Source organism: Carcharhinus amblyrhynchos, chromosome 10 (genome assembly GCF_965287045.1).
Source record: "Carcharhinus amblyrhynchos chromosome 10, sCarAmb.v2.hapA, whole genome shotgun sequence".
NCBI lineage: Eukaryota > Metazoa > Chordata > Chondrichthyes > Carcharhiniformes > Carcharhinidae > Carcharhinus > Carcharhinus amblyrhynchos.
In genome coordinates this window covers 7,710,667-7,735,558 of record NC_137333.1, presented here as the reverse complement: position 1 = coordinate 7,735,558, position 24,892 = coordinate 7,710,667, and the positions used below count along the sequence as shown (strand labels likewise).

At 43.8% G+C, this 24,892-nt stretch overlaps 1 protein-coding gene across 3 annotated transcripts in view; it reads left to right on the top strand.

Moving 5' to 3' along the window:
• The window catches only part of LOC145349525 (kelch-like protein 1), a 272,619-nt gene that overhangs the window by 107,172 nt on the left and 140,555 nt on the right, over positions 1–24,892 (top strand). For all 3 annotated transcript variants that reach the window (XM_080198092.1, XM_080198093.1, XM_080198091.1), the window contains exon 2: positions 6,507–6,689. In XM_080198092.1, coding sequence (XP_080054218.1) covers positions 6,507–6,689 — 183 coding nt within the window. The remainder of the gene's footprint in view (positions 1–6,506; positions 6,690–24,892) is intronic.

The window sequence follows — 24,892 nt, the reverse complement described above, 5'->3', positions numbered from 1 at the left end:
CCTAGTAATTTTAGGGTATCGAACTTCAGCTTGTACACCTTGCATAGCTGTTTGCAGTGATTTCACAGTTTGGGTAAGAGGGACAGTGCGAGGGAACTGCTTTTTTTTACATAGCGAGTTATTACGACCTGCTCTGAAAAGGTGGTGCAAGCAGATTCAATAATAACTTTCAAAAGGGAACTTGTTAAAACACAAAACTGTGATGAAGGTTCGCCTGCATACTGAAAGCCACTCATTGGCAGTTTTCATAGAATAATAAAATGATACAACACCAAAGAGGCAGTCTTGTGGCACCCCTGCCTCTGAGCCACAGGCTCCGGGTTCAAGTCCCACCCCAGGACTTGGAAGAAGGTACATTCATAACACGATCAAACAGGTTGAGTGTAAACCTGCCAATCCTTCCAAACATGTCAATGGCTGGCGGTAAGAGCAGGAGAGACTCCTGGTCAGCCACACTAGATGTGGAGTGGCGTCCCTCAAACTATCAACCCCTAGCAACAGACACGAGACCTGTTACAGAAATTGAGAGCAATGGAAACCCCTTAGTGCACCATCAGGTGCGGGAAAAGAATTAGGATGAAACAACTCAGAAGGAGGCCATTTGGCCCAACCAGCGTGGCTGTGCTGACCCTTCAGTAGAGCTGTCGAATGAATGATGTTCTGCCCTTTCCTCACAGCTCTGTAACTTCCTTTCCCTCTGTGCGTTTTAACAAATTCCCTTTTTGAAAGTTATTATTGAATCTGCTTGAACCGCCTTTTCAGGCAGCCCAAAGCAGGCCGTAACAACTCACTATGTAAAAAAAAACAGTTCCCTCACACTGCCTCTCGTGCTTTTGCCAATCACCTTAAATCTGTCACCTCTGCTTATCGATTTTTCTGTCAGTGGAAGCACTTTCTTCTTTTCACAGATTGACGGGCAGGGTTGAGAAATTGAATTTCCAAAGTCACCAGCGAAAATCCCAACAGGCTATGTAGTAAAGAGGCAGTTTAATTTATTCAGTTACTGCATTGACGGGGCTGATGTGATTCTGACATGGCATTAAAGGCCCATTGTTATAGAACAACCAGCCCTCCGATTCACAACGGTGCATTTGGCGAACTGACTGACGTTTGCTCTGTCTATTTGATATCTGATTGAAATGTTTCACCCAGGACAATAGTCTTCACCACAAAGGAGCAAGCATGGCCGATAGTAAGTGCGTAATTTACGAGAAAGCTGTATCGAGGCTTATCGGGAAGGTAATAAATAGGAAGCCAACAGCTCAGATCCCATCATCAAATGCCTCACTGGTTACATCTGACATTTTGTGTACGGAATATAGGAGCCTTGGCAATCCAGGATACTTCCTCTGAAATGTCATCAGTCAGTAGGCATTTTATCTCAATATCAGCTATTGTCTATCATCTCAGGATGAAAGATAATCTGGTTAAGTATTCAGCAGCAATATTTTGTGCTCCTGTTTACTGTGAGACATCTCAGTTAAATTCCAACAAGCAAGCCATCCATCGTACAGAATGGAGTTCTCAAGACTTCAACATTGCTCTGTAAACAAACACCCATTTCTTTCCTACAGTCATAGAAGGGAAAGACTTTTTCTCATGACACTTGGAGCAGTGCAGTGGCACAGGGGCTGCAGGGTGGCACAGTGGCTAACACTGCTGCCTCACAACCCAGGGACCCGAGTTCAATCCCGGCCTCGGGACACTGCCTGCGTGGAGTTTGCACATCCCCCCCATGTCTGCATGGGTTTTCTCCAGTTTCCTCATGCACTCCAAAGATATGCGGGTTAGGTGGATTGGCCGTGCTATATTGCCCCTTAGTGTCAGGGAGCCTAGCAGGGGAATACATGGGACTATGGGGATGTGGCCTGGGTGGGATTGTGGTCGGTGCAGACTTGATGGGCCAAATGGCCTCCTTCTGCATTATGATTCTATAATTCCTATGACGGGAAAGACCTGTTCTTATGACATTTTTGGCACAAAACAGATGCAAACAGCAGCCAACTGTACAGCATTACAAGTCAATATCATGATTTGTAATAATTATAGAAGAGGGTTGTTAATGTATAGGTAATAGCACTGAGATAAGGAGTGGGATTGTCCAGCCGCGCTGGCCCCAAGACTGGAAAATCCTTCCGCGACGCATGGTCCTCTCCCACCCGCTACGATTCCCGTGGCGGGCGGGGTGGGAAAATTCCACCCCAAAAATCCACAGGTTAACATTGGATGCACTATGCCATCCTCAGAAAATGTGCCAAGGTGATTCTGACCAGCATTAGTGAGTTAGATGCTTGAGTTCTGTTTTTATTTACAAACATTCAGGAGTGGGCGGATACTACAGCACAGTCTGCCAAGTCAACTGGAAGAATATAGATTAGCGATATAATGTAACAAGAGCTGCAATGGGAGCAATGCTGATTAGCAAGTGATTGTGGTCCATTTTTTTAATCTAACCTGAACGTTTGCTAATAATACATTTAGGTTCAGCATTGTTTATATAGAACGACCCAACATTCAATTTTTCCTCGTGTCAGGCTGGTAGATTGACAATATACAGGGGACACGTAGCATGTGTAATGTTGTTGCAAGCCTGCCTGTGCTGAAGTAATTCCATATCAAACATAAAGAAAGCACTGTGTTAGGGATCAGCTCAGTGATGCCTGCTATTGCATTCAGTAAGAAAACTGACATGCCTCTCAATCGTAAGGGATTTTTCTTTAACAGAGGTCAAAACATGGGTGACAAATTCTTCACGGTCAACATTACTGTAAGAGTAATATAAACTGTAAATGTTGTGTTATTATAATGATATAATACCTTGGTCTTATTTACTGTATAAATAATATATATCATACCAAGGCACTTATATCGAGGCACCAATCACTCATAAAAAAAATTGGGTAAACACATACTGATCTCACTTATTCAGACTGGGCACGTCAGAATAGTTCTATAGGTATAAAACTTAAAGACATCAGTGTTCTATGTGTTTCTTTTGGTTAAACAAATAGATTAAGTCAGGAAACTGAGGGATAAATGAAAATGCAGTTCAAACGTCCATGAAAATAGAATCCCAAAGGAAACTTAAAACAGCAAAATGAAATTTGATTGAAGGGATCGATCGATAACACCTCAGTCTCCATGGTGCTCACTTGGTACAGAAGGCCTTGTGGTGTCAGCAGACATTATAATGTACCTTTCAGGAACAGCCAAAAGTGAACATAGCCACAGCAGTGAGACAGGCAGTTGGGATGGACAACTCCATCCCTGCCTGCACTTATTAATGGCCAACTTGGGGGGTTGTGTGTATGCATGCGCGTGTGTGTGTGCGTGCATGTGCGCATGTATGTGTATGTGTGTGCATGCATGCATGTATGTGTACATGTGTGTGTGCATGCATATGTGTGTGTGTGCACGTGTGTGTGTGCACATGTGTACGTGTGTGTGCACATGTATGTGTGCATGCATGTGTGTGTGTGTACGTGTGTCTGTATGTGTGTGTGTGTGTCATGTGTCGTGAACGAAGTAAAAACTAAGATTGGATCAATGACACATTTCCTTTCCAGCGATGTCATGGAAATATTCAGCAGGTCAGGTTGCATTTGCAGAGTGGAAGAGTTAACTGGCTGGATTTCACGGTCCTGGGTGGGATGAAGTAAATGGATCAGTAATTGGGTCATCCACTCACTGCCAGCCCCGCCATCCCAGTTTGTTCAACCAAGTGTCAGATGGCCAATTAATAACCAGTTTAGAGGAGAAAAGGGGACTCTGTCACCAATCGGTAACTCTCTAAGGTAAGACTATCTCCCCAGATGGAGGAAGAAACCTCATCCAACTAATGCCCTGCCAGGCACACAGTGACCACAGTGTAGATGACATTGTCTTGGGCAGCCTCCCAGCCGACCTTTCAGTCAGGGATGGTGGAACACGGTACTTCGTAAAATCCTTCCGGAAGATGGTTGTTTAGGTAGACCATAAAGAAAAGTGAGCTGTAAATGTGGGAGGAATGAGAACCAAGTAAGGGAGGCAGAGGGAACTTACTGCCGTATTCATAATTTGTAGTGCACTGCAAAACTGCTTGGAACAATCTGGTTAAAGATGTAAAATATTATCAGGGAGGGAATAGAGAACTTAAAAAAATGTTTGAAGAAGGTACCAAGAGTAAAGGGTGAAAAAATAAACAGTAGATCCTTGCGATTGGAAGAAAAAACTCAGAAACTTAAAGAGAAAAAGAAAGAAAACTGCAAATGCACTAGATATGAAAATGTGACAGAAAACTCAAGTCAAGCATAGCCACCAGGATTTTCCATTCCCGCAGTGGCTGGGACTGTCACATTTGGCGCAGAAAATGTAGAGAGGCAGCTAAACGTCAATAGGCAAATTTTCCAACCACTCCTGCTGGCGGGATCTTCCAGTCCCACTGAGGGCAACTCCCTGCCATGAATCCTCCAGCAGCAGAGGGTATGAACAACAGAAAAGCCCGTTGACAGTGGTGGGACTGGAGGATCCTGCTGTCAACCAATGGCAGACCACCTCTGCTGTAGCAAAACACATAGCAGGGGTGTGGAAACTTCCACCCTGTGACTTTTGTTGGGACTGGAAAATCCCATCAAGTGGGGGAAAAGAACAAAAACTTTAACATCATAATTGATTCCCAGTGCTTCATTGAGTGTTATCCGATACAGCTTGAAACTGAGCCTCTGAAAGAAATCCTATTTATTTATTTTCGAACCACTTAAGCACTATTCCGTCACCCGTTGGAAATGCAAACATTTTAAATGCTGCATTTTAGATATTTTCGTAACGTTGATCATAAAACTTTTCTGCAACTTTCAAAGTTTTCCTTACTCAAAATTACTCGTTTCCAAACTTAAAAAAAATGGTTTGGTCAAATAGGATTTTTTGAGGGGCATCTAAATGGAGCAGAGTGAGGCAGAGAAGTTTAGAAAGGCAATTCCGGTGTTTAGGACTTAGACACCTGAAGGCATGGCCACCAATGGTCTGAAGATGTAGTTCAGAGGGCACAAAGAGCCAAAATTGAAGGAACACGCAGACCTTGGAGGGTTGAGAGAGGGCATAAAGGGATGCCATGGAAGCATATGAACACAGGTCCTGACAAGGGATTCCCAGAGGATAAGTCAATGGACCAGCAACAGGTTCAAACTATGGGCTCAGACCTGCTAACTTTGTAAATTCTGAACACCTTGGAACGTTTGATTGTCAAAGTCAAGACTTTTGATTTGATTTGATTTATTATTGTCACATGTATTAGTAAACAGTGAAAAATATTGTTTCCTGCGTCTTATACAGACAAAGTATACTAACTCATAGAGAAGGAAAGGAGAGAGTTCAAAAGGTCGTGTTGCAGTCAAAGCTTGGGGAGAAAAAGATCAATTTAGCATGACATAGGTTCATTCAAATGGCAGAATGGAAGAAGCTGTTCTTCAGTCGGTTGGTACGTGATGTCAAAGTTTTGTATCTTTTTGCCGATGGAATAAGGTGGAAGAGAGCATGTCCGGGATGCATGGGGTCCTGAATTATGCTGGCTGCTTTTTCCAAAGTAGCGGGAAGTGTAGACAGAGTCAATGGATGGGAGGCTAGTTTGCATGATGGACTTGGCTTCATTCACGACCCTTTGTAGTTTCTTGCAGTCTTAGGCAGAGCAGGAGCCATACCCAGCTGTGATCCAACCAGATGCAACTGTGTAGTTTTTTTACCCCTGTTATTTGTTAATAGATGAGAAATAGATTGTTTAAAGTTTATTTTTTAGTGTCACAAGTATGCTGACATTAACACTGCAATAAAGTTACTGTGAAAATCTCAGTTGCCACACTCTGAAACCTGTTCGGGTACACTGACAGAGAACTTAGTGTGGCTAATGCGCTTAACCAGCACGTCTTTCATACTGTGGGAGGAAACCGGAGCACCCGGAGGAAATGCACGCAGACACGGGGAGAACGTGCAAACGCTGCCTTGCTGCTTCGATGTTCATTATATATTTGCAATGATGGCAATTGTCTGGTGTACAGCACATAAGATTATTGTTTCGATTGGATGGACACATTCTGAGGATCAGTTCTGCATTTTAATTGACTTTTAGCCCAGTTTAAATAGGTTTGCGATTGACTTAGAAGTGACGCCGTTATTTTGATTCACATGATAGCTGAAGTTTATATCATTTTGTACAGCAGCCATTTAAAGACAGAAGTAATGAGATTTCGTATAGCTGCATGGAAACACAACATGAAACAATTCCTTCCCAAAGAAAAACTGCTGTGGAGATAAAAAAGACTTTGTGATAAAGACATTCTGTGAGTTAAAGCAGGAACGCTTGATAAGATTCCAAGGAATAGATTGTACTTATTTCCATACATTCTGTGCTGGGAGGCTGTCGGCATGTATTGATTTTTTTTTTGTGTTGGCTCCCTTCAGCAGAAAGCGTGATTAAGGCTGCAGAATCTCTGGCCCCTCATCAATGACACATTTTCTTCCTTTGTGGTCCACAGGCTGACAGTGACGAGCCATCCCCTGATGCCACACTGTGATCTGGAAGCCGGTAGCTCTGAGGAACTCTTCCAGGCTGTGAATCACGCCGAGCAGACTTTCTGTAAGATGGAGATCTACCTGAAACAGCAGCAACTGTGTGACGTCATCCTGATTGCTGGGAATCGAAAGATACCCGCTCATAGGTAGGGCATCCGTGAATTTCTCCTGTCAGTGAACTTGGTGTAAAAGCAGTTACTTTTCAAAATGCCTCGGTGCTTTCTTCCAAATACTGATCGGATACTAGGTTCCCATGAACCTCGAGCTAATAAGTCAATCGCCTTCAACTGAGGAAAGACAATTATAGGAATAGGTGCTGTGGTAGGCCATTGATCCTTCGACCCTGCTCCATTCAGCCCATCGAGACTGCACTATCCCTGTAATCCCACAATTTAACAGGGCTAATCCATCTAACCTATACATCTTGAGACACTAAAGAGCAATTTAGCATGGCCAATCTACCTAACAAGGACATGGCTGATGTTTTACCTTACCTTCACCTTCCCACCCGATCCCCATATCCTTTAATTCCTGTATTGTTCAAGAATTTATCTGTCTTGAAAATGCAGAACGACTGAGCATCCACAGTTCCCTGGGATAGCAAATTCCAAAGGATCGCAACTCTTGGGCCTCATTTGCTGCATTTTAGTCTCCTTACCTTCAAAATCAAAAACCATCAAATCCTCACAGTGCAGAAGAGGCCATTCAACCCATCAACTCTGCCCAAATTCTGTGATAGAGCATCATACCCAAGCCCTCGCCCCCACCTTATCCCTGTTACACTGGGTGACTTGACGGCACAGTGGTTAGCACTGTGGCCTCACAACGCCAAGGACCCAAGTTCGAATCCTGGCTTTGGTCAGTGTCAGTGTGAAGTCTGCATGTTCTCCCTGTATCTGCGTTGGTTTCCTCTGGTGCTCCAGTTTCCTCCCACAGTCTGAAAGACATCCTGGTTAGGCCATGCTAAATTCTCCCTCAGTGCACCTGAACAGGCATTGAGGTATAGCGACTGGGGGATTTTCACAGTAACTTCATTGCAGTGATAACATTAGCCCACTTGTGGCAATAATAAATAAACTTTAAACACAATTTAGCAGGGCTAATTCATCTAACCTGCATATCTTGGGACACTAATGGGCAATTCACATTGCCAATCTACCTAATCTGCACATCTTTAGACTGTGGGAAGAAACCAGAACATGCGGAGGAAACCCACACAGACATGGGGAGAATGTGCAAACTCTACACAGACAGTGACCTGAGGCCAGAATCAACCTGGGTCCCTGGCACTGTGAGGCACCATCGCTAATGACCAACCTGCCAAAGGATATATTTAAGCCAGGGAGGTGTACAAAGGTTCACTGGACTGTCTCCTGGTTTGACAGGAAAGTCCAGTGAGGAGAGCTAAAGTAAACTAAGCCCATTTTCCAAATAATTTGAAGAATGGGAGATGATCAAATAGAAATGAATGAAATTTCTAAGGGGCTTGACAGGGTCAGTGCTGAGAAAATGCTTCCCCTAGTAATGCAGTCTGGAACATGGAGGTCACAGTCTCAGACCATTTAACTCTAAGATAAGGAGAAATTCTTCATTATAAGAGTTTGATTTGATTTTGATTTGAATTGATTTATTATTGTCACATGTATTAGGATACAGTGAAAAGCATTGCTTCTTGTGCACTGTACAGACAAAGCATACCATTCATAGAGAAGGAAAGGAGAGATTGCAGAATGTAGCATTACAATCATAGCTAGGGTGTAGAGAAAGGTCGACTTAATGTAAGATAGGCCCATTCAAAAGTCTGATAACAGCAGGGAAAAAAACTGTTCTTGAGTTGGTTGGTTCATGACCTCAGACTTTTGCATCTCTTTCCCGAAGGAAGAAGGTAGAAGAGAGTAGGTCCAAGGTGTATGGGATCCTTGATTATGCTGGCCACTTTTTTTGAGGCAGCAGGAAGTGTAGGCAGAGTCAATAAATGGGAGGCTGGTTTGTATGACGGATTAGATTATGTTCATGACATTTCATGGTTTCTTGCAGTCTTGGACAGAGCAGGAGCCATACCAAGCTGTGATACAACCAGGAAGAATGCTTTCTATAGTGCATCTATAAAAGTTGGTGAGAGTCGTAGTGAATGTGTCAGATTTCCTTAGTCTTTTGAGAAAGTGGAGGCGTTGGTGTTATTTTAACTATAGTGTCGGCATGAGGAGAACCAAGTCAGGTTATTGGTGATCTGGACATCTAAAAAAATGAAGCTCTCACCCATTTCTACGTCACCCTCATTGATATAGACAGGAGATGCCCTCTACTATACTTCCTGAAGCCAGTGACCATCTTCATTTTGTTGACATTGAGGGAGAGATTATTTTCATGGCACCCGTTCACCAGATTCTCAATCTCTTTCCTCTACTCCGTCTCATCATTGTTTGAGCTTCAATTCACTACAGAGGGGAGACTACGATGGCGTCATGAGCAAACTTGAAAATTGAGTTGGAAAGGAATTTAGCCACACAGTCATTGGTCTGACCAGGTAGTCAGATGGCGGTGCAATCCTTTGGATCCTCCAAGGAGCAGGTTCGAAGGGTTAGTGGCCTACCGCAGCACCAATTTCATAAAAACTTAACATGTATGCACTAAAGACATGTCTGAGGTAGATAAATTCTTAGATTCTTGTCATTAAGTCTGAAATATTGAGATGTTAAGCTGAAAGCTGAAACTATATTGGATTGATTTGAGCAGGGTCTGGGGAAAGAATTCCTCCAATCACAATTTGTAACTAATTCATAAATATCTATCAAAGCAAAGTTTATATATCTGCTACAATTAACAAACAGCAGAAATTTTCCCACTCGTGTTCTCTTTTTTGTATCACAATATATAAGAGTTCCAGGTACTATAATAGGTCACATAGTATTTAATTATCAGATATACCCAACATTATAGGTAGAGTTTGGGAAGATGGAAGGTATGTAAATTCGTGGAAACTTTGGAGAGAGTGCAAAGAAGGCTCACCAGGATATTAATTAGTAGCAAGTGTTTTGGATATAAGAGGTTGAATGAACTGGATTATTTTCATTGGAAAGACAGAGTCCGAGGGAAGACCTGATAAGAGGTCTATAACATTATGGAAGGCATAGACAGGGTGGATGATCAGTGGCTTTTTCCCAGGGTAGATGTGTCAATTACAAGGAGGCACAGGTTCAAGGTGAAAGGGGGAAAATTTAAGGGAGATGTGTGGGAGAAGTTTTTCCCACAAAGAGGGTGGGTGCCTGGAATGTGCTGTCAGAAGAGGCGGTGGAAGCAGACACATTAACAACATTTGAGAGGCATCCGGATGGGTACATGAATAGGGAGGAAATAGAGAGATATGGACCAAGTAAGAACAGAAGGGTTTTTTTAGTTTGGTAAAAGTATCATGATCAGTACAGGCTTGAAGGGCCAAAGGGCCTGCTCCTGTGTTGTATCTTCCTTTGTTCTTTGTTCTTGTTCTAAATAGCTACAAGTGCCCGAAGAATAGTAGCTAGTGTTCATATTTATACGCAATCACCAGGATATTAGCAGGTCAGGAATTAGTATTAATCAGTTCAACAGCTGTAATTAAAATTCATTTTTAATTGAGTATTGAAATGTTTTTCTACCACTTGACTTTTCAATTGTTGCTGAAAGTACAGACATGTTGAATCTTTTCATCCTGTACTCATCAGGACACTTTGCAAGTATACCGGTATAAGGGGAAAGCAACAATTTGTACTGTGTATGAGAACAGTGCTGATTGATTGGCAAATGAACTCTGATTAGTAGAGACATTGCCATGAAAAATGCACAAGTTGATGCTAACTGACAGTTAACTGGCAATCACTATTTGAAATTTAAACCAGACAGCTCAACCCTGATTGCTTAAGGCATTGCCCTGAGAAATGAGTCAGCAAATGGCTGTCACTTATTTTGCTTGTTTGGAACAGGCACCATGTGTGTACATGTACTTTCTTTCTGCAAAGATCAGGGTCCTGTGTATTAATATATGTTGTGTCTAATATACAAAATGACTGATCATGGTAACCATTATCTCACAGGATGCCTTTCATATCCCCTATTTCAGCATCAAGCTTGCTTGGTGAGCAGATGGCTCAGGATCGCAAGCCATTTGCTCACCAGGAAAGCTTAATGCTGAAATAAGCCATGTTACAGGCATTCTGCGGGATCATGACTACTCTGATCAGATAAGTTTGCACAGAAACTCATGAACAGATCCAAGACCATCACTTTCAGCCCTGAAAAGTATCCAGTCTACCTCTTAGAAACCTCGAGGTTTATAGCATAGAAACAGGTCCATTGGCCCTATTTGTCCACGCTGCCTTTTTTTAAACACTAACCTAGTCCCAATTGCCCATTTGATCTATATCCTTCTATACCCATTCTACCCATGTAACTGTCTAATCGCTTTTTAAAAGGCAAAGTTATACCTGCCTCTACTACTACCTCTGGCAACTTGTTCCAGACACTCACCACCCTCTCTGTGAAACATTTGCCCTTCTGGACCCTTTTGCATCTCTCCCCTCTCCCCTTAAATCTACACCCTCTAGTTTTAGACACCCTACCTTTGCAAAAAGATGTTGACCATCGAGCTGATCTATACCCCTCATTATTTTACAGACCTCTGTAAGATCACCCCTAAGCCTCCTACGCTCCAGAGAAAAGGGTCCTGGTCGATCCAGCCTCTCCTTATAACTCAAACCATCAAGTCCCCATAGCGTCCTAGATTACTCAGACGACTCTGTAAGGTTAAGGTATCACAAGAATTTGAGCAATAGGTGAAGTTAACTCTTTCGTGTTTCTACTATGCAGTCGCGACATAAGTCACACTCACCACTACCAGGATGTGGCTGCCGTCAAGACACAAAATGTTTTACAATCGCACAAATAAGTAATGTTGTATATGAACTTCGGTGCCAATGTGATGCCAGATGTTTAAGCCATATGTCCCAAAGACTGGAGCCGATCATATCAAACAACATGTTTCTGCTGCTGATTACAGTGGGCAAGTTTCAGATCTTTACTCAACTAGACCTGTCCCTGAAACACACAAAACACAGTGTCCAACATTAGTTGTGATTTCCTGATTGGATATTTGCTAACTAACCCACAGTGTGCTCAGAATTTACAGTGACAACCAATTTAAGATTGTCAGTCAGGTTCACAGTGTGGCACACTTTGCGAGTACTGGAAGCTATGTATTTCAATACACTGGATCCTGTTTTTTGCAGACAGAAAGAACACGTACACACATTGGCTGAAACTCTATCACTCCATTGGAATCAGGGTAGGTGAGAGTCCCAGAACGGAAATCTCCGTTGGCCTCTAGTGGGATTTTACGATACTGCCACTGTGCTGTTTCAATTAAGCAAAGTAAATGACAGCTGTTGGCTGACTCATTCCTCAGGGTACTGTGTTGACAAATCAGGATCGTGCAGTCCGATTTTAATTTCAAACAGTGTTTGGCAGTTAACTGTCAGTCACCATCAACTGCTGCATTCCCCATGGCAATGTCTCTACCGATCAGAATCCACTTGCCAATCAATCAGAATTCTCTTCAGACGCAGTATAAATTATTGTTGCCCACATGTAATGGTATTCGGTGTCCTGAAGAGTGATCGATGAAAATCTTGGACAAATCTCTTTCTTCAGTAACGCTCTGTACAAGCAAATGATTGTTTTCAATTAATGTTAATTATGTTCTCAGACATGATTTGTTTTACATCGCACTTTTTAATGTGTTTGATGTGAGAAGGAGAGGTTGTTGCTTCAATTGACATGGTAAGATCGTACTTATCCTAGTACAGGAACAGTAAGTAGCATATTTCAGTAGAAGTAAAATGAAATACTGAAATTAATCACCACCAGCCAATTAAAGGAAAAAAGATTTATACCTTTTTTGATTACTTTTCTGTTAGAAAAATACATTTCAAATATTTTACGACCATTATTGCTGGAATTTATTTTTTTAGAAACTGTCGATAATTATTTTTGGATAAGCAATAAACATGAGGTTAAAAATAATTTGTGGTGATACTATGGGAAGTTAAGGGGAGGCGATAGCCTCGTGGTGTTACCACTAGACTATTAAACCAGAAACTCAAAGAATGTTCTGGGGACCCAGGTTCGAATCCAATCACAGCAGATGATGGAATTTGAATTCAATAAAAAATATCTAGAATTACGAAATTACTGATGGCCATTGCTGATTGTTGGAAAAATCCATCTGATTCACTAATGTCCTTTAGGAAAAGAAATCTGCCTACATGTGACTCCAGCGCCGCATCAATGTAGTTGACTCTCAACTGCCCCCTGAAATGGCCTAGCAAGCCACTCAGTTCAAGGGCAGTTACGGATGGGCAATAAATGCTGGTCAGCCAGCAATGCCCATGGCCCACAAATTAATAAAAATCAAGTATATTTATGAGTATGAGGTTCCCTACCTGCTCTTTGTAAAAGAAAATTAAGCAACAACAAAGTCACATGCTTGTTTTAGAGAAATAAGGCATATAGTGTTTTTTATGCAAGATGAGTCTTTATTTCTGAACGTGATTAGAGTTTCTGCTATTTAAACACCAGGACTGATAAAATTTTATGCAACCGGATGTTAATAAAACTTTGCTGCAAGTACATTTATCGGAAACAAATTATAACTATGCAAATAATGAATAGATGTCAAGTGGAGGCAAAATATTTTTGTACTCAGTTTTAATTTCACTTTATGAATCTGTAATTAAAATTACCTTTATGATGAATTGTAAATTATGCATATGCATCAGTTTAGAATTCATAATACACTATGGCGCTATCACTGTTGCTCCCAGCACACAGATACTTAGACATTTTTAACATAAAGAATAAGTTTTCCTTAGCTTTATTTAAGCATCTTCTACATATAATGGGAACTATAGTTTGGATTAGCATACTGATAAGGTGCTGAAACATTACATTGGTCGTAAAATCCTTAACTGTTTCACTGCATTACAGGGCCTTGATGAGGCCACACCCAGAATATTGTGTGCAGTTTTGGTCTCCTCTCTGAGGAAGGAAGTTCTTGCTCTCGAAGGGAGTGCAGCAAAGGTTTGCCAGTCTGATTCTGGTGATGGCGGGACTGATGTATGAGGAGAGATTGACTGGGTTAGGATCGTTTTTGCTGGAGTTCAGACGAATGAGGGGGCGGACCTCATAGAGACTTATAAAATTCTACAAGGACTAGACAGGGTAGATGCAGGGAGGGTGTTCCCGACGGTGTGTGTGTCCAGAACCAGGGGTCACAGTCAGAAGATTCGGGGTAGACCTTTTAGGACAGAGATGAGGAGAGATTTCTTCACCCAAAGGGTGGTGAGCCTGTGGAATTCATTGCCACAGGAAGTAGTTGATGCCAAAACATTGAATGTATTCAAGAGGCGGCTGGATATAGCACTTGGGGTGAATGGGATCAAAAATTATGGGGAGAAAGCAGAATTAGGCTACTGTGGATGATCAGCCAGGATCGTAATGAATGGCGGCACAGATCGAAGGGCCAAATGGTCTCCTCCTGCTCCTATCTTCTATGTTTCCATATTTACTTAATGTTCTTTAAATATAACACCCCCCTATTTCAGCAGCAACAGTCAGCAGTATTGACTTGTTTACTGCCAAGATGTTTCGACTGATACAAATGTTGTGAAGATTTCTATGCATTTCAGTGTCTCTGACATTTTTACGGCTGTCTCCTTCAATTATTATGTCTGTCGTAGTCTGCAGTTCTCTGTGGAAGCCATTTTTCTGGAGTTCTTTGTGACTCTAAATGCTGTCCACATTCCCATTACTGTAAACGGTGTTATTTTATATCCATTAACAAGGAGCGCCTTGCAGCTTGGGAAGGTGAACCATTAGACCAAACAAACTTCTCTCTTTTTCAGAGATCAATCATTTATGTTCCACAGTTATCTCTCCTCCCTATTTTTAAGTGCTCATTTCTACAAACTTTTTCACTTAAAATATGACAAAGCTTTAATCTATTTTGTGGATAAAGTTCCGTCTGATTTCCCATGCCTCATTTAATTCTTAATTGCTTCTTCTTCACATGTGTCACCGCCATTTGAATTACCTCGCCAAAGAGAACTGGTTCAATGAGAGCCTGTATGGATGGGTGGCGATTTGGGTGGCACGATGGCACAGTGGTTAGCACTGCTGCTTCACAGCGCCACGGATCCGGGTTCAATTCCAGTCTTTGGGTCGCTGTCTGTGTGGAGTCTGCATGTTCTCGCCGTGTCTGTACGAGTTTCCTCCGATGGCTCTGGTTTCTTCCCACATCTAAAAATGTGCGGGTTAGATTGATTGGCCATGCTCAATTGTCCCTCAGCATCAGAGGCATTTGTAGGGTAAATACGTGGGGCTTTGGGGATAGGGCCTGGGTGGGATTGCTGTTGGTGCAGGCTCAATTGGCCGCATCTCCTCCTTCTGCACTGTAGGGATTCTAAAAGATTTCAGGTAATGCCTGGGGACAGGCATTCAAATCTCACTCCGGCAGTTGGTGGAAGTTAAATTAGATTGATAATTGGAAAAAAGCTAGTCTCAGTAATGTTGACCATGAAACAATTGGTGATTGTTGCAAAAATTCATTTGGTTCACTAATGTGCTTTAGGGAAGGAAGTCAGGCATCCTTGCAGTCTGGGCAACATTTATTTTATTCCTATTGTGTCACATGTAGGCTTACATTAACACTGAAATGAAGTTACTGTGAAAATGCCCCACTCGCCACACTCCGGCGCCTGTTCGGGTACACTGAGGGAGAATTTAGCACGGCCAGTGCATCTAATCAGCACGTCTTTCAGACTATGGGAGGAAACTGGAGCACCTCGAGGAAACCCACACAGACCCACGGGGAGAACATGCAGACTCCGCACAGACAGTGACCCAAGTCGGGAATCAAACCCAGATCACTGGCGCTGTGAGGCACCAGTGCTAACCACTGTGCCACTATGTTGTCCCACATGTAGGAGCTTTCCAGCAGGTCTGGTAGAATCTGTGCAGAGTGAAGCAGAGTTAGTGTTTCAAGTCCGTGTGACTCTTCTCCAACCTCCTTAAGCATCAGCTCTGAAGACGAGTCATAGAGAGTAAAAATTTTAGAAGGGATTTTCTGTCTCCTGGTCCCTTCCACCCCGTTCCCCCATCTGATGTATTTTGCAATAGCCTGCCATTGTCCTGCAGTGAGATTTTCCAGCTGCTGTCAGTGGCTTTCCCTTTGCTCGCAATCTCCGCCACAGGGCCACAGTCGGCGGGACTGGAAGATCTCCTTGGCAGGAATATATGGAAAATTTCAGCCATTAACTCTATTTTCCTCAAGACAAACATAACGAGGCCTGCTGAGTCTTTGGAGCACGTTCTGCCTTTAGTTCGGATTTGCAGCTTCTGCTGCATTTTGCTTTTCTTCTTGCCTACAGGTGACTCCAAATGGGCAGTAACGTGGTCGATTTTTAACAGCCCCCTGAAAACGGTGTGGCAAGTCACTCAGTTCAAGGGCAATTAGGGATGGCCCAGCCCACGACATCTGCATCCCATGAACGAATACTTTTTCTTAAAAAAAAGCTCCAGCAGTTGTTTAATGAACACTGTTTTAAAATCATTCTGATCTTGAAACAATTTTTTATCCACTTGAAAGTCAGACAGTGCGAAGATTTGGTAATTTAAAACATTGGGGGCGATTTTACCATCGCGTTGCGCCCTTTTTGGGCTGGTCCACTATCGATGCGGGGGGGGGTCCATGATCAGTCCGGGTGATGGGAGGGGAGGGAGGGGTTGGCGAGGGTCACATCTCTGGCTGTGGGCCCCCCATGGTTGTGGGGGAGGGAGCAGCTGTTTCAGGCAGCCTGCAGATTGCTCTCTCTTTGTTGGCCAGTCCTCTGTTACTGCCAGTGCGCACGTGCAGCATCTGTAAGGGTCTGCACACGCGCACCACTTCCCTCTGCAGGCTTTCGGGCACGTTAAGCCCCACCTACAGTCTTCTGCAGCAAGCACAGGTTTGCTGATATTTTTGCAAGCAGAGTGCGTATGGTGGTTGGCGGGGGCGGGGTGGGGGTGTGGTGGGGGTTGGCGGGGGGGGGGGGGGGGGGGGCGGTGCCTGGAAGCATGCTCAAAAAACTGATCTGAATCGCTCCCTGTTTCAAGTCTGCCTACCACCTGGAAAAAAGTGGTAAAGTCTCTCCCATTGAGTTGGAAATTGGAAAAACAATTGTGTTTGAGGACTGAATATTTGCTGGAATTTTGCCGCCCCACCTGCCACGGGAATCAGAGCGGGCGAGGGGTGGACGATGGGTGGGCCCATTGACCTTGGGCCGGATTTTAAGATTTTGGGATGAGCGAGGCCTTAAATTCCACCCATCGTGTTTGGTCCAAACTTTGATTCCGGTAGAGGGCCGGAATTCTCCAATCCCGCCTGTGACTGGAATTTTAACAGGCGGATTACGGGCAATGTGAGACCCCATTGACAGTCGGGTGGGAATTTCCAGCTTTTAGACCGGCACGGACGGAGAATTCCGAATGAGATTTCCGTTGTAGACATTGTGCTCATTCACTAAAATAAACAGGAGGTCTTCATAAAAAAACGCTTACATTAAGTATACAAGTAGATTATGAGTATTTTTCGCTGGCTGTTCATCTTCCTTGGCGAGATGCAACAGCCTGACTTGTTCCATGTCGATGATTCATTTGTATCAAAAAGAAATGAACACAGATGTTCCATCACCTTCAGCCATCAGACACCAAGAAGCAGGGAATAGAAATTCTGTTTGAGCGCTCTGCCACTGTATTCAAAACACTGCTTTAAGTGCAGAGCAGAATACAGGAGGGACTTGAACTAATTAAACCAGTGAGGCCTTTGGATGCGCAGACTATTAATAATAGGGTTGCGTATATTTAGCAGTCTCATGTTACTGGAGGCAAGCAATTTATGGTCCATTAATCTGACAGAATGGATTTTGCTTATGCTGACAGGTAAACAGAGAAATTATGTTACCTTCAAGTTTGCTAATTGTAATACATAAATATTTCTCAGCTGAGGTATGTATGAATTTCTGATTTGCCTTCAAATGAGGCAGGGTTGAGCTCAAGTCTCAAGTCGAATGTCAAACAGCAGCTGTTTGCATTAAAAAATGAATGCTTTCCTTGAATGATTTGCAAAAGAAAAAAGTTAAGAACATAAATTTTCGTGAGGTGTTAAAAAATATATAGCTCAGTTCCCCGGTGGTCTAATGGTTAGAATTTGAACCTCTCATTACTTCAGCCAGGATTGGATTCCTGGCCAGGGAAGCTTGTATATGGATATAAGGAGGCTGAATGGCATCCTTCTGTGTTGTAACGATTCTATGAATTATTGTTTGAGTTGCTTCAGTTTGAGCAGTAAGAAAGAAATCCTTTACAAGTGGCACGGTGGCACAACGATTAGCACTGCTGCCTCATAGTTCCAGGGACCCGGGTTCGATTCCCGGCTTGGGTCACTGTCTGTGCGGAGTTTGCATGTTCTCCCCGTGTCTACATGAGTTTCCTCTGGATGCCCTGGTTTCCTTCCACAGTCCAAAAATGTGCGGGATAGGTTGATTGGTCACGCTAAATTGCCCCTTAGTGTGCTGGGATGCATAGGTTAGAGGGATTAGCCTTGGTAAATATGTGGAGTGATGGGGATAGGCCCTGGGTGGGATGGTTGTCGGTGCAGACTTGATGGGCTGAATGGCCTCTTTCTGCACTATCGGGATTCTATCATTCTTTGGAGTGAGTCAAGCAATCGTGCATAAAATCTGCAGCGTTACCACAAAGCACATGAGGACAGGGAAGCAAGTGTTTGAGGTTAAAATTGGTAAGGGAGAAAGTTAAAGACAGATTTGAAGGGGAACTTGTTCAATCAAGACATGGTCAACACGTGGGGCCGAGTTGGGAAAAGAACAGGTTCAGATCCGATGCTTGATTTTATTCCCCGTTGGAGCAAATGATGAATAAATTTGGGTGGGATGAATGAGCAAGTTGATCTCATCAATTTCCTGCCAAGAGGATTTGTGTTAAAACCTGGGGGCCTTGGAACAGTCTTGGAGCTAGAGAAACTGTAGAGAAACTCCTCCCAATCAGACCATAACAAGATCACACTAAATCACAAAGATATGTGGGGGTTGTGTCGGCAAACACTTCAGAGTTACTCAAGAGTTTAATAATGAGATGGCAAGAATATAAGTTTCATTTTATTCTGAATTGGTGAACCAGAAGGAACTGACAGTCCGCCCAACCCTGTACCTATACAGTGATCATTGGAATCATTTTGAGACTGACAGCAGGACTTTGAGCACTGGAGCTAGTCTCCAATTCAACTAATTAACCATCAAGTTCAACTGTGGTCAATTGAAGGCAGCCAACTGGAATTTGATGGGAACCAGTTCAGTTTGAAGGCAATATCCTGGTGGAGATTTTCTTCTATTTGTTAGTGTCGCAAGTAGACTTACATTAACACTGCAACGGAGTTACTGTGAAAATCCTCTAGTCGCTACTCTCCGGCGTCTGTTTGGGAACACTGACAGAGCATTTAGCAGGGCCAATAACTAGCAAGTCTTTCGGACTGTGTGAGGAAACCAGAGCACACGGAGGAAACCCACACAGACACGGGGGAGAATGTGCAAACTCCACACAGACAGTGACCCAAGTCAGAAATTGAACCCGGGTCCCTGGCACTGTGAGGCAGCCGTGCTAACTACGGTGCCATCATGCAGGAAAGGGGGCAATGGAGCAAGCCGGTTTAGAAGACAGCAGCCTTTGTACAGCCCAGAAACAGTCTGCAGCCAGAAGTGATTGAGAGTGATACTAAATTTCTCTGTGTGCCGGGGTTGAGTACCCATGAGTGTTCTGCGAGACTGCCTGAAAAACAATGCAAGAGTCACGGACTGTTTCGAAGATCAGTGCTGAAAGACCAACCATAACACCCCAGGTGGCATTTTAAGGACTCTGACATCTACTCTTTTAGCTTTGAACCATTATCATTTATAATTTGGCTTCTATTTGTGTGTGCGAGTGTGCGTGTGTGTATGTGTGTCTTTTATTATGGACCTAACACTTCAGTGAAGGTAAACAGTTGGCCATTTTGATGAGTGAACACAACATTTAAATTCACAGTGTGAGCTGTGAAGCAGCAGGAGCTAGAGAAACTGTAGAGAAACTCCTCCGAATCAGGCCAAAACAAGATCTCTCTAAATCACAAAGATATGTGGGTTAGGTTGATTGGCCAGGCTAAATAGCTCCTTAGTACTGGGGGAACGAGTAGGATAAATTGGTGGGGCGATGGGGATAGGGCCTGTGTGGGATTGTTGTCAGTGTAGGCTCAATGGGCTGAATGGCCTCTTTCTGCACTGTAGGGATTCTATGATTAAACTGGTCTTTAATAATAAAAATGCTCCAACTTTCACACACATTTGATTCACACATACAAAGGTATTTTCTCTGCCAATACTCTCCCAGATCATACATAACTTGGACTTCTTTGACCCATGACAAACTTTCTCCTTGGAATCATCTTGCTTCCCCCCCACCACCCATCCCACCATGCACCTCATCATCTCCAACAACGAATCCAAGGAGCTTCTGGATGACCTTGTCACAAAGATCGAAACCCTCCATTTGGCTACCTCTCCTGCTCCTCCGTTGACTCGAGACTAACAATTCAAACCACCACCATGCTTCCCCTTGCCCTTGATTGAAAGGGCAGGATTTCCCCTCCCACTCTCCCCACCCGCCCAGCTCCCATGGCATGTATTGTGGTGGCAGAGACGCTCTGCCGTTGGCCATTGGTGGGACCTTCACTCCCGCTGATGTTAATAGGGTTTTGCGGTGTTTGCTCCCTCTGTGTCGGGGAACATGTTGTGGGTCACCAGTCACAGGTGTGGAAAAGCCTGCTAGCAGGAACAACGGTAAAATCTCACTGCACGTTTCTTCCCAACATGTTCTCTGTGACTGAAATGATCTTGCATCCGGGTCCTACAAACCATGTGTTTCATCGCCAAGTTTACTTCCTGATCTCTATACATGTTGTCAGCCTGAATGTCCCCTCTCCCGCTCAAATCTGCCAATCCCCTCCTGCAAGAAAATCTAATCCCATCTTCTGTTCCCTTACACTACCACACCTCCAATTTCCTTTTCCACCTCAGGATGTTGAAAAATGTTCTTCCCTTTAATTCTGCCATGTTACAGCACAAAAACAATCCGAACCAATGTCACAAAGCAGATCCTCCGTGACGGTAAACATAGAGTCATAAAAGTTTACAGCATGGAAGCAGACCCTTTGATCTAAACTGTCCATGTTGCCTTTTTTTTTAACCACTAAGCTAGTTCCAATTGCCCGCATTTGGCCCATATCCATCTTACCCATGTCTAAATGCTCTTTAAAAGACAAAATTGTACCCACTTCTACTACTACCTCTGGCAGCTTGTTCCAGATACTCACCACCCTCTGCAAAAAAAATTCTCCTCTGGATACTTTTGTATCTCTCCCCTCTCACCTTAAACCTATGCCTTCCAGTTTTAGATTCCCCTACGTTTGGGAAAAGATATTGACTATTTCGCTGATCTATACCCCTCATTATTTTATAGGCTTTTATAAGATCATCCTTAAGCTTCCTACACTCCAGGGAAAAAAAGGTCCCAGTCTATCCAGCCTCTCTTTATATCTCAAACCATCAAGTCCCGGTAGCATCCTAGTAAATCTTTTCTGCACTCTTTCTTGTTTAATAATATCCTTTCTATAATACTGTGAGACCTTATGTAGTCCTTTAGGTGTCCAAGTCCCACACTATGAAATTCGATCCCCTCCAACTCTCGCCTTTAACTTGAGTCCCTCGTCTGTGCCCGCCTCATGCCAGTTTCCTTGGCTGGACATCCCTTTATTTAATTACACCCACTGTGAGATGCCTGGAGACATTTTTACCCATTCAGTGTTCACTAAGCATGATGACACACATCTACGGCAAATGGTTAGATCCTGTGTTGTGAGACTTTTCGTGAAAGGCTGTGATTTAAAGGGCTCTTGCTGGGAGAGTAAGAAGGTCTGCACTGCGTCCTGGATATTAATAAGAAGTAATCTGAGCAATTCCACACTGTGTGAGGGGAAGCCATTGTAAGCAACGGACATGTTTAATGTTGTACCATACCTGATAAGGTGATTGCAATTTGTCAATATCATATGGCTGACTACAAGTATTATTTTTCCAGTTTGCTCGCATCTCTTATCCCCAAAGGTGCCTTTGGTGAATGTCTCTTTCTGTCTCATCGCCAGAACACCTGCTTTTTGCAGGAGTTTCACCTGAGTCACTTTCATGACAGATACTCACATGACCCATGTGTCCTTTCACAACCTGTATGGACCAAACCATTCTATTTACATTCTCATTTACCTTTGCTCGAGCATTAATATTGAGCGTACATTTTTGATGTGTGTCAGCCATGGTTATGTCTCCATGCTGTACTTTGTGTCACAGACACCTTTTCAACCTTTTCAACGGACATAGAGTCACAGAGATGTACAGCATGGAAACAGGCCCTTCGGCCCAACTGGTCCATGCCGACCAGGTTTCCTAAACTGAACTAGTCCCTTATGCTTGTGTTTGGCCCATATCCCTCTAAACCCTTCCCATCCATGTACCTGTCCAAATATCTTCCAAATGTTGCAACTGTGCTCGCGCCCACCACCTCATCTGGCAGCTCATTCCATACACACATTACCCTCTGCATGAAAAAGTTATCTGTGATTTTCTTTAAGGTCATTCATCTCTAGCCTTTGATTTATTGATCTATTTGTTGATTCCTCTGTAACAAAACCTCACCATTCTTTTTAGGCTTTGGAGTGAGTACAAAGAAGGTTCACCAGGAGGTTGCTTGGTCTCAAGGGCGTTGGCTGTGAGGAGAGGTTGCATAAACTAGGGTTGTTTTCATAGGAAAGACAGAGGCTGAAGGGAGACCTGATAGAGATCTACAAAATTATGAGACATAGACAGGGTGGACAGACAGAGGCTTTTTCCCAGGTAGAAGTGTCAATTACAAAGGGGGCACAGGTTCAAGGTGAGAGGGGGAAAGTTTAAGGGAAATGTATGGTGGAAACTTTTCACGTAGAGAGTGAGTGGTGAGGGCCTGGAACGAGCTGTCAGGAGAGATGGCAGAAGCAGGTACATCAGCAACATTTAAGAGGCATCTGGATGGGTACATGAATAGGGAGGGAATAGAGGGATAGGGGATACGGAAGGGCAGAAGGTTTTTTTTAGTTTAGTAAGGGCATTATGATTGACATAGGCTTGGAGGGTGAAAGGGCTGATTCCTGTGCTGTGCTTTTCTTTGTTCTTTGTTTTTCTATAGAAATATAGGTAATAGGGGTAGGGTAAGGCCATTTGGCCACTCGAGCCTGCCCCTCTATTTAACTACCTCAGCAGCATCAAACTTAAGCTGTCAGTCAATGTGCTAGCCTGGGCTGCGATTCTTCCCAATTGGTGCCTACACTGGCTGGGAAACGGTAGAGTTTCTCACTGGGCACTGGCAATAAGTCAATTTTGAGCAAGCTGCGAGCCAGCTGAGACTGAGCCGCCATTTTTTAAAGGGAACCCCAAACTCTGCCCTCGGAGAGAGGGCTCCCTCCCCATAAAATTGAAATGGTGCTCCTCTGACCCACCCCCCGCTGCTCCCCACCAACTGACTAACCCCTCACCATTTCAGAAAGTGGGGCATCCTCCTGCCAACCCACAGATGAGAGGTAACTGTCCTCTCACAACACACGGGCGTGAGAGTGACCTGACCCAACCCCCGCCCCATTCAGCACCCTTTCCCCTTGGGCCCCCACCTAGCCTGCATTCAGGCCTCGCACTTTGGCATTGCCAACAGTGCACCACCCCCCCACTACCGGCCACTCTGGCACAGCTACCCTGGCATTCACACCCTGACCTGATGCTTCAGAGCTGAGGAGCCTTGAAGATGCTACCTCAATGAGGACTTGCCCTTGCACTGCTGCCAGGCTGCAGAAGATGGGTTCCTCAGGAGACCTAGGGATCAGGTGGACCTGAGCTGGGGACAAGGGGTTGACCCAGGATAAGGTCATGGCTGGACTGCCCTTTTCTAGCCCTGGAAGGCCTGAAGATCACCCCTGGCTTATGATCAATATTTGCATTCCTGCCTGTTAGCTGTGTAAACACGGAAGTGGTCAGGTAACTTTAATCTCCATGGCACCTCGCCACCCCCCCCCCCCCACAGCCCCGGTCAACTGCCAAGATGTTAAATCACTACAGCACTCCATTCTGCAGCAGAGACTTCCCTGTCTCCCTGTCAGAAGTTGCAGGTGTGAGCAGACCTCTTTGAAGTCCTTACACAGCGAGGAGATATAAATTTCACCTTGGGATGGATGAGTGGGTGGTTCCAGTTTGCACGTCGGTGCATTCAACCACATTGTGTGCACAAGGTTTTGTCTTTGAAATTCCTGAGACTTCCCAGCAAGCAGAAATCATTAAAACCCTCTCCACTGCACTTGACGTTTGTGATCTGTAACAAATTCAACATGCAGTGCTTCCTAAAAGGTTCAACTGTCAGCTCACTGGATTTCTATCATCCTCCAACCATCTGTGTTTATTTTCATTTGCCTTCACTGTTGACTGCACCTCAAGTACCCCATTGATTCTCACCACAATGTTGATAGAATCTAAGCTCGATTGACAATTTGTAGCTCTTGTTTTGCAAACCATGGTAGCACAGTGGGTTAGCTCTGCTGCCTCACAGCGTCCGGGATCTGGGTTTGATTCCTGGCTTGGGTCACTGTCTGCACATTTTCCCCGTATCTGCATGGGTTTTCTTCAGGTTCCTCTCACAGTCTGAAAGACGTGCTAATTAGCCATGCTAAATTCTCCCTCAGTGTACCTGAACAGACGCCGGAGTGTGGCAACAGTAACTTAATTGCAGTGTTAATGTAAGCCTACCTGTGACAATAATAAGTAAACTTTAATACACTTCAAAGAGAATGTGTGCATTTCTAAGTCGCCCCAAGTCGCAGATCTGTCTGAGAAATTTGCAGCTCCATCCTGAGGTAAATAAAAAGGAGTGGGATGACAAACCGAGGGTGATTGTCACTCTCTGGCCCATTGTTTTATGAAAATGTTAGTTGGTTAAAGGGTGAAGTTGAAAGTGTTAAATTATGAATGTTAACTCCACGATTTCAAATTTTTGATAGCCTTAATTAACTCTCAATGCATTTGCACCTTGTTCAAGTACTACAGATATAAACATTGCAGATTTTGATGACTCATTACAATTGGGGGTAACGTCAAACAGCCAATAG